A 15867-nucleotide genomic window follows, 5' to 3' on the forward strand; every position below is an offset into this window, starting at 1 on the left:
TCAAAGGAATTAATGACAGGCACATTGTGCAGGGAAAGATTTAACAAGCTGAATTTTTAAAAGCAACATAAGCCCTGTCTGGTGTGGCTAAGTTGGTTGGAGCATTGTCCCACAGACCAAAAGGTCATGGGTTTGATCCCCGGTTGGGGCGTGTGCAAGAAAACAGCCAATCAATGTTTCTTTCTCACACTGATGCTTCTTTCTCTTCCCTTTCCTCTTTCTCTAAAAGCAATGAAAAAAAATGTCATGTCCTGGCTGGCATGGCTCAGTGGATTGAGCGCTGGGATGTGAACCTTTCAAAAGGTCATTGGTTCAATTCCCAGTCAGGGCACATGCCTGGGTTGCAGGCCAGGTCCCCAGTTGGGAGCATGTGAGAGGCAACTGATGGATGTATCTCTTGCACATTGATGTTCTCTCCCTCTTTTTCTACCCCTCCTTCCCCTCTCTAAAAGTAAATAAGTACAATCTTAAAAAAAAAAAAAAAAAAAAAGTCCTCAGGTGAGGATAGAATAAAAAGCAACATAATAAAGCCCTTATTCTATATGACAATGAATTCATAAAGTATCTTTACCTGTTTCACTGTTTTCTGGCTGAGATTCATATTCTGAGTGATCCAGAGCCAAAGTGTTCATGGCTGTTTGATCCGACTCCTGTAACTCTGACAGTGCTGCATTCTCGTGATTTTTGTCACCATCACCATTGATATCCAATTCTGTAATTAGGAATTTTACCCCAAAAGGTAGGGTTAGAAGAGTAACTTTCTCTTAAAAGAAAATAAAACAAAAGTTTATGTTTGCAATTACTTTAATTTTTTAAGTTGATAGTGAAAGATTGCCTGGCTCTTAAATAGTGTCACAAACCAGGATACAAATTTTAATTAACAATTTTTTAAAGACGGATTAAAAGGAATACGAAGACCAAGCCCAAAGAGCAAAGCTGCTTCTCATGGCATTGGGTTCACCACTCACCCTCCTGGCCATAGCTGGGGCACTGGTCGGGCGTGTCCTCCCAAGCTGCACTCACACCACCATCTGCTGAACTACCTGCCTCCAAATGTAACACTGGCGTCCCCCATACTTTTGCATTGGGGTTTAGTTCCGAAACCTTGGCTGTTGGTACCTAAGAAAAAATGTGATATATACATTTTATCCAAATTCCAATCAAATGCAGTTGTACTTATTAAGAGTTAAAACTCATCTATGTAAGAGAATTTATGCTAAAAAGGCTAAGCCTATCTACACATACTTTGGGGATAAAATCAGGAGTAACAGTTACAAAAGTGGGTGCATTCAGAACACTTCTTGATTTATCATCACAGTTTAAGTTCCTACTGAGTGCAAGGCTCTCTAGAGACATGTAACTGACAAATAACTGCCGATCCAATTATCATCTCTGCTCTAAACTACCCAATGCAATTTGCAGAATTGCAAATTTGAAAATTGGCTGAATGAATACAATTTGAAAATAAAGCTCCAACACTCACATATGCAAAGGATGTAGAAAATGAAAGTCCTCCATGAACAGAGGTCTGTCAGAGAGGCCTCTGGGCCCTTTCTCATTTCCAGGATCACTGGCCTCCTGCTGTCCAGACACACCAGACACCTCTGCTTCATTTGTCCAGGACACTCCCTGATGCTCATATGGCTCCCACCTTCACCTCCTTTAGGGCCAGTGAGACCTTTTCCAGTGTACCTTATTAAACCGACACCCACCCTGATTTTTTTTCTCCTGCTCACAAACCTTGAGCAGTTCCATGAGTCTACGGGAAGTTAACGTCCTCCCAAGGGTAGCTGCTCCCCAAACTAACTCCAGTTCTGCTGTCAAACTGTTTAGAAATCCCAGACAAATTATTCACCTTTTCCCAGGTACCAGAGCCTTGATCCCACTGTACAGGGGTCAGAGCTACTGAATGTAGGGGACCAGAGTCCTGGTCCTAAGAGCCCTCAAGCAGTGCCAGGCAGGACCTCTGAGCTGGGTGTAGCCTCAATGCACAACCCTAGAGAGGTGCACATATTACCCGATGCAGTCTCCTAGTGTGCACAGGGTCAGGATAAGCCATCAAAGAAACCACATGTGAATTAATCTTAAAAAGATAAAATAAATTCACTCTGGCTAGGGTGATTAAAGTTTGCAGTGAAAAACAACTATTTCTGAAATTGACAGTAGTGGCTGATTTGGTTAAAACTACAGTATCTACTTTATTCATACCTTGGAGGCAAAGGGGAATAAATATCATGCCCACAAAACTAGATGCCTCAGTGAGTACCTACCTGGAACACTTTTTTTAGGTATTGGTGAAAGGGCAAAGAACAGGGTTCCTCCTTTCCTTTAAGAATGCTATACTCAAGAAGCACTAAGTCTTTAAACTCCTTTCTTACATGGAGTCTACCACTTGCAGTTCATTTTGGCCTCTGCTTTTGCACAGAGTATTTGTCTATTTGTCTCCCTCATTGCAATGTGTCTCCAATAAACAGTCCCCAAATGCTCAGTAAGTGCCAGGCACAGCACTAAGCCAACAGGATGAACAAAAGAGACACAACCTTCATGAGCCAACAGCAACACAGAAGGTATTCTGCATCTAAGATACCACTACTTGCCTCAGCATTCACACCTTTACCATTTGCTTTTTTTCTTAACTCATGCCTCTATTCTTTCCTTTTCTAACACTTGTGTAAACCACTATTTCTAATTATAACTGGTCTCTTTCTACTATACAACAACACACTCCAAGCTCCCCTAGGTTAGTACTGTTCCACCCAAGGAACTGACTCCCCTGATCTCATGTATGTCCTATACATTCTCTTAACTCCAAATACCAACCAACATCGGTCTTTTCCATTTTTAGCACCTTTTGCAGCTGACTGTACTATATCACCAATATACATTTTGTAGTTCCCTATTACAGATCACATTATATCCTAGAGATGAACAATACTGAGAGCCTCAGGCCTGTGGCTTGACTCCCACAGAGCTCACACTGCTAGAACATGCCTGGTCTGTCTTTTCCCAAAACCCACGAACTCTTGGATGTCCATTTGGTTCACTAATGCATTGCTAATACCTGGCAGCTCTGAACTCAGTACACAGGTGCTTGAGAAACATGCTGAGTGATTAAAAAACTAATGATATAGAAAATTGTATTTTCCACTATTTGACAACCTATGCAAGGTTTTTTGCCACGTCCAAATAGAACCATGGACCCTTATGTAATTTACTACTTCATAAGTAGTAGATACTCAAATCCAAAGCAACTATTAGGGACTTCACAACTTGAAGCAATTAATCAGTATTCAAAAGATACTCTGATATGTGACAAAGAATGAAAAAAAGAGAGAGACTTATAATTAAGACTTAATGACATGACAACTAACACTGGATGTCAAGATATTCTCTACTTACCTGTATTTAATCATGACAACCCTATCAGATAGTACTAATCACTGCCTCCATTTCACAAATAAGAAAACCAAGGCAGAGATGGTTAAGTAACTTGCCCCCCGAAAAATGACGATAACCAGAAAAGTGACCTAATATCAGCAAAAAAAAAAAAGTATCAAAAGTTCATTAACTTTTTGTAATTCACATGAGAAATAACTTACTGAACTTATTTCTTTGAAATGTGCTTATTCTCTTACAATTATATGGAACGCCAAGTGATTATCAACAACTCAAGTTTCACCTGCATTGCCACCTAAGTCTTATTTTTCCATTGAAAATCATGGCTAAGCAATGCTCATCAGAACCAGAAGCAAGGTGATTAAAAACCATGTTTTGCTGCCCTGTGAACCAAAGCATTGCCGGTTTGATTCCTAGTCAGGGCAGAGAATTGGAAAGTTGCTGGTTTGACTCCTGGGCAGGGTACATGCCTGGTTTGCAGGCCAGGTCCCTGGTTGGGGGCGTGCAAGAGGCAACCACACATTGATGTTTCTCTCTCTCTCTCTCTTTCTCCCTCCCTTCCCCTTTCTCTAAAAATAAATAAATAAAATATTTTAAAAAACAACAACTATGCTCTGAAGCATGTTACTCCTTGGAGAGTACAGCACCCACAAATTCTGACACTCTAAAGAAATTCTTCTACCCCTCCCCCAACACAATATTCAATTAAAAAACTAACCTAGCCATTCATAAATTTGTTTTCTTCTCAACATAAGACGGAATGGTTCCATTGACAAGTTACCAAGTAGGAACTAGAGGACCTAATATCAGAGGAAGGGAAAGGCAGGTGAGAACATAAAATTGGTAAGATAATAGGGGAAAAGAAAAACACACACATTTCTTATTTAGAATTAGCTCAGACTTCCTGGATTTGTCACTGAGTAAGCTTAATAATTCAGAGCAATTCACTGGCTTTAGAGTGATGAAGTCTCTGTACCTCTAGTTCTTGATTTGTAAAGTGGAATAACAGCTGTTATATATAAGATCACTATAAAAAAGATGTCTGACCCTGGCTGGTGTGGCTCAGTGGATTGAGTCCTGCCCTGTGAACCAAATGGTCGCTGGTTCAATTCCAAGTCAGGACATATGCCTGGGTTGCAAGCCAGGTCCCCAATTAGGAGTGCATGAGAAGCAACCACATGTTGATGTTTCGCTCCTTCTCTTTCTCCCTCCCTTCCCCTCTGTCTAAAAATAAAATCTTTTTAAAAGACAAAAATTAAAAAAATATAATAATAAGTGTCCGTACCAGCACTGTAAAAACTGGAGTTCTGAAAAGCAAAGCACTATCCTTAAATGTAGTATGTGAAATTACAACGTTGTTTGGTTGTATCTCATAATGGAAAAGCTTATTCAGAAAAGTACACGTGTATCTCATTTAGAGGCAGAAGAGCAGGAGAGCAACAGGACCCACTTGCATTCTACATTAATGTACCAAACACTGAAATTAGCAGCCAATTGTTAATTGTGCCTGTTTATGTAAATGTTAGATGTATATGATTTAAAGGCCTAGGTTTATAGTGTTTGCCTCTAAAATTATTTAAGAAACAAAGCTAATTAACTGGAACATAACTCTGGTAAAACTTCCAAATGTGGGCATGGAAAGGGGGAAAAAAAAAAGGTTGATGGATAATTCCCTAATTATAGAACTTAATTTCTGCTTATTTCCATATAACAGGGATTAACATTTACACTACATCTATTGTCTTACTATTACCAAACTTTTTTTTAAAGATTATATTTATTTATTTTTAGAGAGAGGGGAAGGGAGGGAGAAAGAGAGGAAAAGAAACATCAATGTGTGGTTGCCTCTCACATGCCCCCAACTGGGGACCTGGCCCACAGCCCAGGCATGTGCCCTCACTGGGAATCAAACCAGTGACCCTTGACTCTTTGGTTCACAGGCTGGCACTCAATCCACTGAGCCACACCAGCCAGGGCTATTACCAAACATTTTTATTGCCTAATGCAACAAAAATCACTAATAATAAACTATTATTTTCATGAGATTTTGCTATTACAAGTATGCCCTTTCAATCATACATGTCCAAAAGGACTGCTTTAGGAGCAAGACTAACTTCCTATTTATTGAATGCTTGCATTTATTATAGAAATTTCTAGAAACATGCCCAAATCAGCTACCCATTGCAGAATCATCTGCGAAGGTTCTTCCAAATGAGCAGAGCCTGAGCACCATGGTCTGAAGAGCTCTGCAGATGTTTCTGACAGAAAGAAGACAAAGTAAGATTTCAAAGCAAATTAAAAGCAGCAAATTTTACCTGATTTAAACAGTTACCATACAAAGTAGCAGGGGGCACAGATTTAATTAATGTACAAAGTGCAAATGTAACCTTTTAGAAACAACTTTAAACATACAATGGGTCAAATGCTTGTTCCGTTCCAGCAAGAGGCTGGTTATTAGGAAGGACAAGACTAGGTAGGTCAGCCTTCACAAGTACATACATGTAAAGTCCACAAACAAAAGATGATCTGCACAAAGCTGCATCTGACCACCAGCAGTACGGGTTTAGTGCTAACAAGAGTTGATACAAAGTCTGACTACAATACACCAGTGAACTGAATTCATAGTCTCCAATATGAAAATATAACTCAGTTTTATTTAAAGATTCAGACAACTGCCCATTGTTTAGAATACGTTTTTGTTAATTTTAAGTTAAAAGTAATCAAAATGAAAGATTAGTATATCACAGCACAATAATAAAAACTGATAAAACATACTTACTAACTGTGCACCTCTATTTTGCCATCCCCAATTAACGCCATCTTGTGCCACTGGTAGTTGATAAGGGAACTTTTCCATCCAAAAGGGAGAGATCTCAAAGTCCTGTGGCTGACTGTGCGGGTCCCCACTAAGTATTTGTTCATCTTCTAGTGCAGCTTTCACAACTGTGTTAGTCCATAGATAGCCCACTGGATATCTACAACCATCTGTCAGGCTTTCAGGAAACACCTGATTTGCCAACCCTCCTAACGGGTAATAGGAAAGTTCATTCAAAAATTGGGAGCACAATTCCTCTGGGAAGCTCTGCAAACCCTCCTTTAAGGGATTTTCAGATATATTTACAGTGTCTTCTGAGAGTGATAAAACATGGTCCTCACTACTTGGGACTATTATTTGTTTGCTGTCACCTGGGATGATTGGAACTGCCTGCAGCACACTGTGAGGAACAACAATAGGTCTGTCCACTTGGGCAGGATCCATCTCAGCCAAGCAAGAATACACAGCAAGAGTGTCACGTAACTCCATTTCTCCAAAATTTGCCCTTGAACTTCCCTCAAAACTTACTTCAACTTTTAATGTAGGTCTTTTAACTGTGGCTGTGGCACTTCTTTGTGTGAAGTGGTGTGCACGTCTGCTTGTCCCACATGGACCTACATAGTAGCTGCTGCTAGAATCACTGTTGTCTTTCTCCCTGAAAAGTCCATCTTCCACCTCTTCCCCTATCAGTTTTTGTTTGTTTCCCGTCATTGCACCAATACCTGAGGCGTCAGAGACTTCAGTGGATGTGCAGGAGACCTGCTCCTGTCCTGGACCTTCACCACAGTTACAAGAGCTGGTCTCCTCTGCTCCGGCCATCTGCGCACCTGAACTTGCAGCAGGTGGTACAAGATAAAGATCTTCATGTCTGCAGGTTTCATGTTTTTCTATTTGATTTGTTTCAAAACCAGGGTGTTTTGTTATACTAGAACTAACACAAGTCAGTATATCCTGACCAGACATTACCTTGCATTTCAGTGTATTTGTTTCCCAGTGAAAGACTGTTTCAGGGTCTAACTTGATATTTTCTATGCTATTTTTACTTGTCTCTCTGTGATTAGCCTTTAGTGGTTGATTTTCACCATCTTCTAGTTTATAAGGGCCACTCCTTGAACTCTTCATACACAGTTCATCTTCTGTTTTATGATTCAGGCCTATTTCATTCTCTTCTTCTTCAGTGCAGGTGAATATAAATGCAGAGGACATAAAGTTACTCTGAAAACACCTGGGGCCACCAGGAGTCTCACCGTTCGGGGGCACTTCCTGTGAACTCTTGACATCTGGGGTGTCTGTTCTTTGACGTAAGTCCTCCACTTTTGTTGTTTGTACTGCACAGGTTAAATCACAGAGCTGGGTCTGGGCTATGCTGGTCCCAGTATCTGCACACAGATCTTCCTGACTCAAAGATCTCCTTTCAAAAGCCCTCTTACCATGATCCTCATCTTCAAAAATGCTCATTTCATCCTCATCTTGATAAGATGAACTATTTTCAGGTTGCAAAGCCAATTCTCCTTTGCTCACAAACTGGGAGTTCCCAGTTCCCAAGCTGTGATCACCACTGCACTGTCCCATCATCATTGCTGGCCCCAGGTGTTCAGGTCTGGGATCATTGTGTCTGTTAGAAGCTGCTTCTTGGAAATTAGGGTGAACAGGAAGACACTCATTTCCAAAGCTCACTGAAGTGATACATCTTTTTGAGTTGTCTGGTCTATTAGCATCTAAAGTGGAACAATCACTGTCTTTTAGAGATTTTATACAGTTCTTTTCTCCTTCCTTTTCAGAGCTTAAACTCTGATCTACACTAGCTTTTACAGCCCCAGATTCAACATTTTGTTCAACACTGGAAGTATCATTAATGAGATTAAAATGTGAGTCACACATTGGACTGATTAGTGCTGAGCTATGGCTCTCTTCTTCTTCAGGGATGGCACACATGCATTCTAGTGAGTCAGTGTCTATGCTAGTCTTTGATTCAGGTATTTTGCCAAACTTAAGTAGTGCATCATGTTCTGTGTAATCTTTAGAGAATCCTATGTAAGTGTTTGCCTTTAATGACTCAGCCTGCATGTCACCAGTGTTTACTTTACAAGATGGGTCACTGTCAGTCAAAAGTTCAGAACTAAGCTTAGTTTTCTCATTAGAGACTTCCTTCACTTCAGTAGAACCCAACAAGCTGTGAGGGGACAGCTCTTCCTGCGGTGTCTCTAAGTCCCCCAGACCTTGGGCAGTGTTATCTAGCGGCCAGGCCCCTCTGCAACCCCCCTCAAAAGTGACAGCTGAGTTGCCCTCTTCTGTTGTAGCTGCTCCACACCTGCGTGCAAACGGCTTATCATTACTGTCCAGACTGCCAGGATCTACAACAGAGATATTATTCAACTTGTTCTCTTTTGAATTCCAGCATCGTTTGTGATCCACACAAATGGGGTGTGCACCCTCCATCTCCCTATCAGACACACCTAAAGTATTCTCATCATCACAACTGACGTGAACATTTACTGAAATTTCTTTCTCTATGACAGAGTTTTCACAAGTGATGAAGTGATGGCACAGGTAGTTATTTACAAGGGCTCCTTGCTGAACGTCCTGGTCAGAAGGCCCCGGGACATGTGAAAGACACTCGTCCTCTTCAGAGCCAGCACCTGCAGAGAAACCCCATGTGCTATCGGTGTCCACACACACAGTCTTACAGACACTCTCACAGGCCTGTTCAATAGCAGCAGTACCTGAATTCCCCTCAGTCTCGTCCAAATTTTCATACTTAGCTATAAACTTATACATTAAAGAAGAAACTGAGTTGAACGACTGTCTCAGCCTGTGAGCCCGTTTATGACCAGACCTCACAAACACCCTTGGCCACATATCAGTCCCAGCAGCTGCCCTGCTGGCTCCATGTTCAACAGTGTACAGCTCCTCACCTTCCAACGTATCAAATAATGCAGATAAAGTTTTACTTATCTTGTTCTCCGGTTCCTTCTCTTCCACAGATTTTTGTAACAGACCAGTTTTTTCATTGTCATTGTCACCACTTAATTCTTTGCTGAAACAACAGCCCATGTTTGAAAGTTCAGACACTCACAATCACAATGCCTGTCGCTGTCTAAGCTCCACAAGTGTGCCTCATACTAACTCTCCATGGTTTCTGATGAGAAGCCAACACCCATACACCAAAAATAGCCCCTTGCACAGCAGTCACATGTCCCCGCCACTCAAACCCAAAATCCTAATTACAACAGTCCCTGCCTAACACCATCCTACTTATACCACGCACTAAAATCCAAACAACACAAGGAACCCAAAGACTCATAACAGCAACAAAAATTTTCATATTATTCTTCTTACTGTCATAAACTCAATTAAAAAATTACTAAGAGTATTATTCCAGCCTAAGAAAGAAAGTTCAGACCTCTGCTTTTTCTAGTGTTTCAGCATTCTCTGAACTGTCTTTCATGAGATGATGGCAACCAAAGAGGGTAGCTTGCATAGTCCTCAAAGGGAAACAATAACAAAAATTTGCTCTTTAAAAGTTATAGGTACTTATAACTAATTTTCTTCAAGAAATAACAGCTGCAGGTGTTCAGGAATAAAAGTGCTAGGCACAAAAATTATAATGCTGTCTATTAGAGACGCATGTTGAAATGCTTATGGTGAATGGCACATTATCTAGGATTTGCTTTATTTAAAGAAGTAAATACATAACACTCTTTGTAGTGTGTTTGTAGAGAGGAGAAAAATGAAACAAAGTAGCAAAACATATACAATAGTAGTTTTAATAGTCTTTTCTATACAAAAAATATAGTGAAACATCTATTTCTTTATTTCAAATTTGCATCTCAGGCTCTAACTTCTCTACTGAAGTCCGACTGGCCCCACCAGCCCACTTCATTGCTCATTTGAATTTCTGCCAGGTAGATTTTCCCTCCATGCATCTTTACTTCTCCAGTATTTTCCATCTTAAAATAAATGAAACCATCTTCCATCAAATTGCTCAACTATCCTTGATTTATCTTTCCCTCACCCCAACACTCAATCCACACAATGGTATGATTGTATTTATCTCCAAAATAAATTTGAAGTCCACACATTCCTAGTCTAAGCCACCACCATTTCTCACCTTCATCACGTAACAGTTTTTAAGTTTTGTTTCTTTGCTTCCACTCTTGACTCACTATAATCCATTCTCTTAATATAACGAGGTCAAAATAATATTCCTATCTCATACTATTCCCCGCCTAAAATCCTCCAGCTATATCCCAAATTAATTTCAACCACTCAGAGACGATGCAAATAGTTGCCAAATGGCTGACAAGAGCTGGGTTTTGTTTTTGGTATTATTTTCTACTTGTTTCTGCTTTTAAATGAAATAACAGATGACATAGAGGAAGTATCCATCTTGAGTTTTGGACTCTTAAGGCAGGTTGCCTAGGTTCAAACCTGCTTCTGCCATTGTACTAGCTGAGTAATCTCGGGGAAATTACTTAAGCATCTCCAGGTCTCAGTTCCTCTAGTTAGGATCACTTTTTGGTGCTAATTGGCTACACTTGTAGTTACTACTCAAAAATTAGGGGGGCGGGGGGAGGGAGGGAACAGAGGGCTGTAGGATAAATATGATGGATATTCCCCTGGATAAATGCAAATGTGCTCCTGAATTACTCAGACATTTATTTGGCCATTACTTTAGTGCTTCTCCTCTGACTCACACTGCGTCCAACTTTGGGGAAAAGAATAAACCTTAAAAAGGCTGGTTCTAAATGAGACTGCTAAACATAATCACTGACAATCATAACTGCAGACTACAGAGCATCAATACTCAGAGCCATGACACCAAGATGTCTACATATTTAGTGTGCCGTAAGTAATGCCAGTTAGAAAAAATGGTCAGAGCAATGCCATTGATAATAGCCAGAAAAAAATAAACAATGTAAATGTCCCCAAAACCAAATGGCTAAAGAAATGATGGCTTATCAGCATAAAGAAAACACTACAGTGCAAGTATAAGGGGATATATAGATGAACTCATGCTATGCTTTGTCCTCAAAGGAAATTGTTTCCAAGGTGGAAGAGGTGAAACAAAAAATAGCAGAAGCACTAAAAGGCATCAAAATTGACAAATTCAAAAATCTCTTTTGAGCAGTAGGAAAAAAAGTTTTGATAGGTGTATTGCATCAAATGGAGAGTACTTTAAAGGAGACTGAAGTTTAAACATGTAAGAATACACAACGTTTTACAAATAAATTCCAGGGTTTTTTTTGGGTCCCCCTCATGTCTCAGGACTGAATTACCTGACTCAAAGCTGGGATGGAGCTTGTCTGAGAAGTGGTTTGAGATATGGGACCATTCATCTGTAAAATTGAAAACATCAAACATAATATCACTACAATGTAAAGAAATATATTTTCAAATCAAGTAATTGAGCAAAACAAAACCCACTGAGAAAAGCACATTTTTACACGACAAAGGAAATTTAGTAAGATATTTAGAGCAATGTAGGAGCCCTAAAATTTAAAATATGTTGAAATTCTGACTGAATACTGTTAAGTAAAATTCCTTGTAGTTTCAATGGGGAAAATTTTTTTAATTGTACTTTTCCCAAAGCCATTTAGAAACTTTAAATATTACAGCCTGACATGATAAAATCTTACAATAAACAAAGGCAGTCAAAATAAAAAATTCATATTACAACCCTAATTAATTCTGTAACTACCTACCACTGCAATGGCTATGTTATAAAAGTATTCATAAATCACTGTGTTTTTTTGGATATTAAAAATCCAAGGCTTTACCCTGGCCGGGTAGCTCAGTTGGTTAGAATGTTGTCTGATATGCCAAGGTAGTGGGTTCGATCCCACATCAGGGCACATACAAGAGGCAACCAATAAATCCATAAACAAGTCGAACAACAAATCGATGTTTCTCTCTCTCTTTCTCTCTCTCTAACCAATAAATAAATTTTTTATAATCCAAGGCTTTAAGTATCTAGAGCTATTAATTGCCATTTGTTTTCTCTATCTCCTACTGCTTAAGTTTCCTCTACTAAGCTACTCATAAATTTACTCAGAATATAACACCTACATTTAGGTCATAAGACATGCCAGTGTTACTGTTTTGATTTACATATTAAATCCTGTAAAATCTGTTATCAGAAGAAAGGGAGATGCACAGGCCCATCTTGGACTAGGGCACTCACTCACCAGATGATCGCTGTCTTTCCCTTCCTGGACTCGCTGGCCCTGCGGTTCAGCCACGACCTTAGCGTCCTGATCAGAAGTCATGAGCTGTTTACTTTGAGGCTCCACTGGGAGAAGATTTATAACTATAGGATGCTGTAAAATGACAAACAGTAAATTATAACATGAAGTGCAGAGCAGAATTGACTCTTAAAATGAAATTACTAAGAAATCTTAAAATCCTCAAGTTTTTCAGGACATGTGTTTATCCTTCTGGAGTTTAAGTAATTTAGAGAAATCTGGCCATAATTTTCACCTTACTTACCTAAGGAATAGCTTTCTTAAAAAAAAAAAAGTTTCTTCTTCACAATAATTTGGAGACCATGATAATGTTCTAAGACTTAAGAAACTATGTACTATATATATATACCCATTCATGCCTGTAACTCATATTTTAAAAACAGAAAATTACAAAATTAATAGAATTCCAACTTGGAATTCATTGACTCCCCCAATATATATATATCGTTTTTGACCTGCCCCACTAATTTCCTTTGTTCTAAAACAAGTTGTCAGGAGAAATAAACAATAATGGGTTAAAAGGAACTCCTTCACAATTCTGAATCACAGGACTTGCAAGGGGGCCTTTGCCACAAAGCACTCGTTCAACTTCACACACAACACCTCCTCTGATTTTCCCACATGGCTCACAAAACAACTCTGATTCCAAAGGGATGACAGTTTTCACGACTTCCTATTACAGTATTCCCTCACTTATCGCGGTATTATGTTCTAGACCCCTCCGCAAAGTAGGAACCTTACATTTATTTTACACTCTTAAACCTACGTAACTTTTAACAACATACATATGCAGTACTGCAAAATCCCACGATATAGTGAAAAATCTGCGATAAGTAATTAAATGTATGTCAGAATCAGGATTCCTGGACACCCATGTCTGACTTCAGGCTGCACTGCCTCACAACAAGATAAAGACCTTGACTTAACCCATGTATCTTTTTAGGCTCTTCTGAGTGCTTGATAAAGAAATTTAAAAGCTAACTTTTGTCTCCCTGGTTAACTATGTAGCTTTTTGTTTCTATGATGATGCTCCTTACTCCCAATAACCTCATCCAATTTTCCTGTATACCATCAATCACAAAAACATAAAATCCCTTAAATGCTATAAGATAGATTTGGAAATGTAAACCATTCATATGGAAGAAATGCTTGAAACAAATTCAGTTTCAAGAGGTCAGTGTTTTCCAAAATGTAGGATAAATGACAAATATGTTAAACTGTCACAGAAACTGACATAAATTCTCACAAATAAAAATGTAGACTGGCCACCCAGACTGAAATAACAGAAGGTGGTATTGTAGATGCTTTTACCACTATTAACTTCTAGACTTTTAAGATTCTCGAAGAAAAAATTAATTTTGGTTGAACACAAGTTATGACAGCCAAAAGGGAAAGAAACTAGAAGAGTTCTGCCAAGTGGGCAATTACTGGACAAGCAGCCTGGCTTCTTCCACACAAAAGGAGACAAGATGCACATTGGCCAAACTATGGCTTTATTTGATTAAAACAATCAGGGAAGTAATACTGATGGAATACTTGATGGTATTACAAAATTACTCTATTTTCTTAAATGTGATCATGATATTAAGAATATGTTTAATAAAAAGAGGCCCTGCCTTTTAGAGCTGCAGGTTGAAATATTTACAGGGGGAATAACACAATATCTAGAATTTTTCTCAAAGTAGTACGTAGGACAGAGATGTGGGGCTTCACCATTTCTCCTCCTGGAGAAGGGTACAGGATTCATGATACGGTCCTGTTTACTTTGGTATGTTTGAATGTTCTTTAACACAAGGTAACGGAGGTAACCAGGGTAGCATCTCAGTCCAACAAAAGCAGTGGTCCTGATCTGACTTGTACAGCATGTTATCCATAAACAAGTAATCTTCACATCATACCACTATGGCTCTTAATTACTAACCTGACATGCATATGGGTTTTCAAAAAAGTCCTACTACTACACTACCAAGTTTGCCAACAAAAGGGGTTATTAATAGGCACCGCCTTTAAGCAGTACAACAGATACAAAGCATTAAAATTAGACTTTATTATCAAATGTGTGAATCTAGACTAAGATTTAAAGTACAATGATGATGCAAGTACTACAACCCTTCCAATAAGTAACAATAACTAATAGTTATTAGTTATAAAACTATAAACTATTGCTTTCTGGCATGGTTAAAAAGTGGGTCTCTAAGTTGTTAAGAGAAATACACAAGAGGAAAAACCTACCGCCAAAGCAAAGTACCTTCTGGCCTAAGACCCAGTAGTCTGGAAACTTGAATGTTCAGGAGACAGCCTCAACACAGCCTTAATGAGTTGAACAAGAGGGGTTATTTCTCTAATTTTTTTTCATCACTCTTTACAAGAAAAACCAGAGACAAAGCAAATAGCCCCCCCTTTCTGTTTGGTGGACTCTATCTTAGCAGTACATATTTCATCTCAGTGTCAAAGCTACACTGAAAAAGTTTTATCAATCTTATTAAATTCTTGGAAGAGTATAGTTCTCTTAGCTGTTTCTAAATAATTCCTTTCACAAACACTAAAAGCAATAAATCAATCTCAAACTTAACTGTATATTAAGTTGATGGTATAACAATTCAGAGAACTATTCTAAGTGATTTTAAGACAGTATTTGCAGGGTAGCCTGGGAAGCATCCACCTGAGTCAGTGGTACAAGCCCTGGACACTTGCTAAGGAAAGGTCCAGGGAGCCACTGTGGGACACTAAGGCCAAGGTCACCAACCAACTTCTAGATTTCCAATGGAAACTGCTTATGGATGTGAAGTCAGACAGTTGTAGATCACTTAAGTATCCTTATATTGCAGTGATGCTAAAAGTGGCAAATCATTCAGGCCAAATAAAGAACAAGTCTTTTGAAATGATAATTCTTCAGCTTCAGAATTTCCACATACAGTTCAAGAAAATTACTGTAATTACTGAAACTGTGTGAAAACTGATTACTTGGTTGATAAATTGCTACCATCCTTCTAAAATCATGGACTCCACCTTCTGCAAGAAAATTACACTTTTGCTTTTCCATTTTTTAAATAATAAAAACAAACAAACAGGAATTAGATAAGTAGTGATCGATGCACAAGTTTGTGAATATTCTAAAAGCCACTGATTTGACACTCAGCAACATGTGAATTATATCTCAATAAAAACATTAATCAGACAAACAACTGAATGAAAAAAGATGGTATTTGAACACAAGAGCCTACAAGTTCACCAAGAAATCTTAAAAAGCACTCAAAAGGCTTGTTCTCTGGGGTAAATGCTGGGTTTTATTTTGAAACTATTTTATATATTATACATAGTATCATAGAATAAAATACAAATTACATTAATCTTAGGTACTCAGAATTTCAGCATAAGAGATACAAACTTAAAATCAAATAAGCTAAGTAG

The 15867-nt window shown here is 38.8% G+C and overlaps 1 protein-coding gene and 1 pseudogene across 1 annotated transcript in view; one reads left to right on the forward strand and one right to left on the reverse strand.

The window, feature by feature from the left end:
- Positions 1-9280, reverse strand: part of LARP4B (La ribonucleoprotein 4B) — a 38434-nt gene extending 29154 nt beyond the window's left edge. The window contains exons 1-3 of the mRNA XM_090266441.1: positions 6176-9280; positions 969-1119; positions 572-712 (exon numbers count right to left, since the gene is read on the reverse strand). Coding sequence (XP_090122567.1) covers positions 572-712; positions 969-1119; positions 6176-9265 — 3382 coding nt within the window. The 5' untranslated portion in view covers positions 9266-9280. The remainder of the gene's footprint in view (positions 1-571; positions 713-968; positions 1120-6175) is intronic.
- A 5952-nt stretch (positions 9281-15232) lies between these two features.
- Positions 15233-15409, forward strand: LOC150019478 (COMM domain-containing protein 6 pseudogene; annotated as a pseudogene).
- Positions 15410-15867: the final 458 nt, after the last annotated feature.

This window comes from Furipterus horrens, unplaced genomic scaffold (assembly GCF_987537825.1).
Source record: "Furipterus horrens unplaced genomic scaffold, mFurHor1.1.pri manual_scaffold_2, whole genome shotgun sequence".
NCBI classification, from domain to species: Eukaryota; Metazoa; Chordata; class Mammalia; order Chiroptera; family Furipteridae; genus Furipterus; species Furipterus horrens.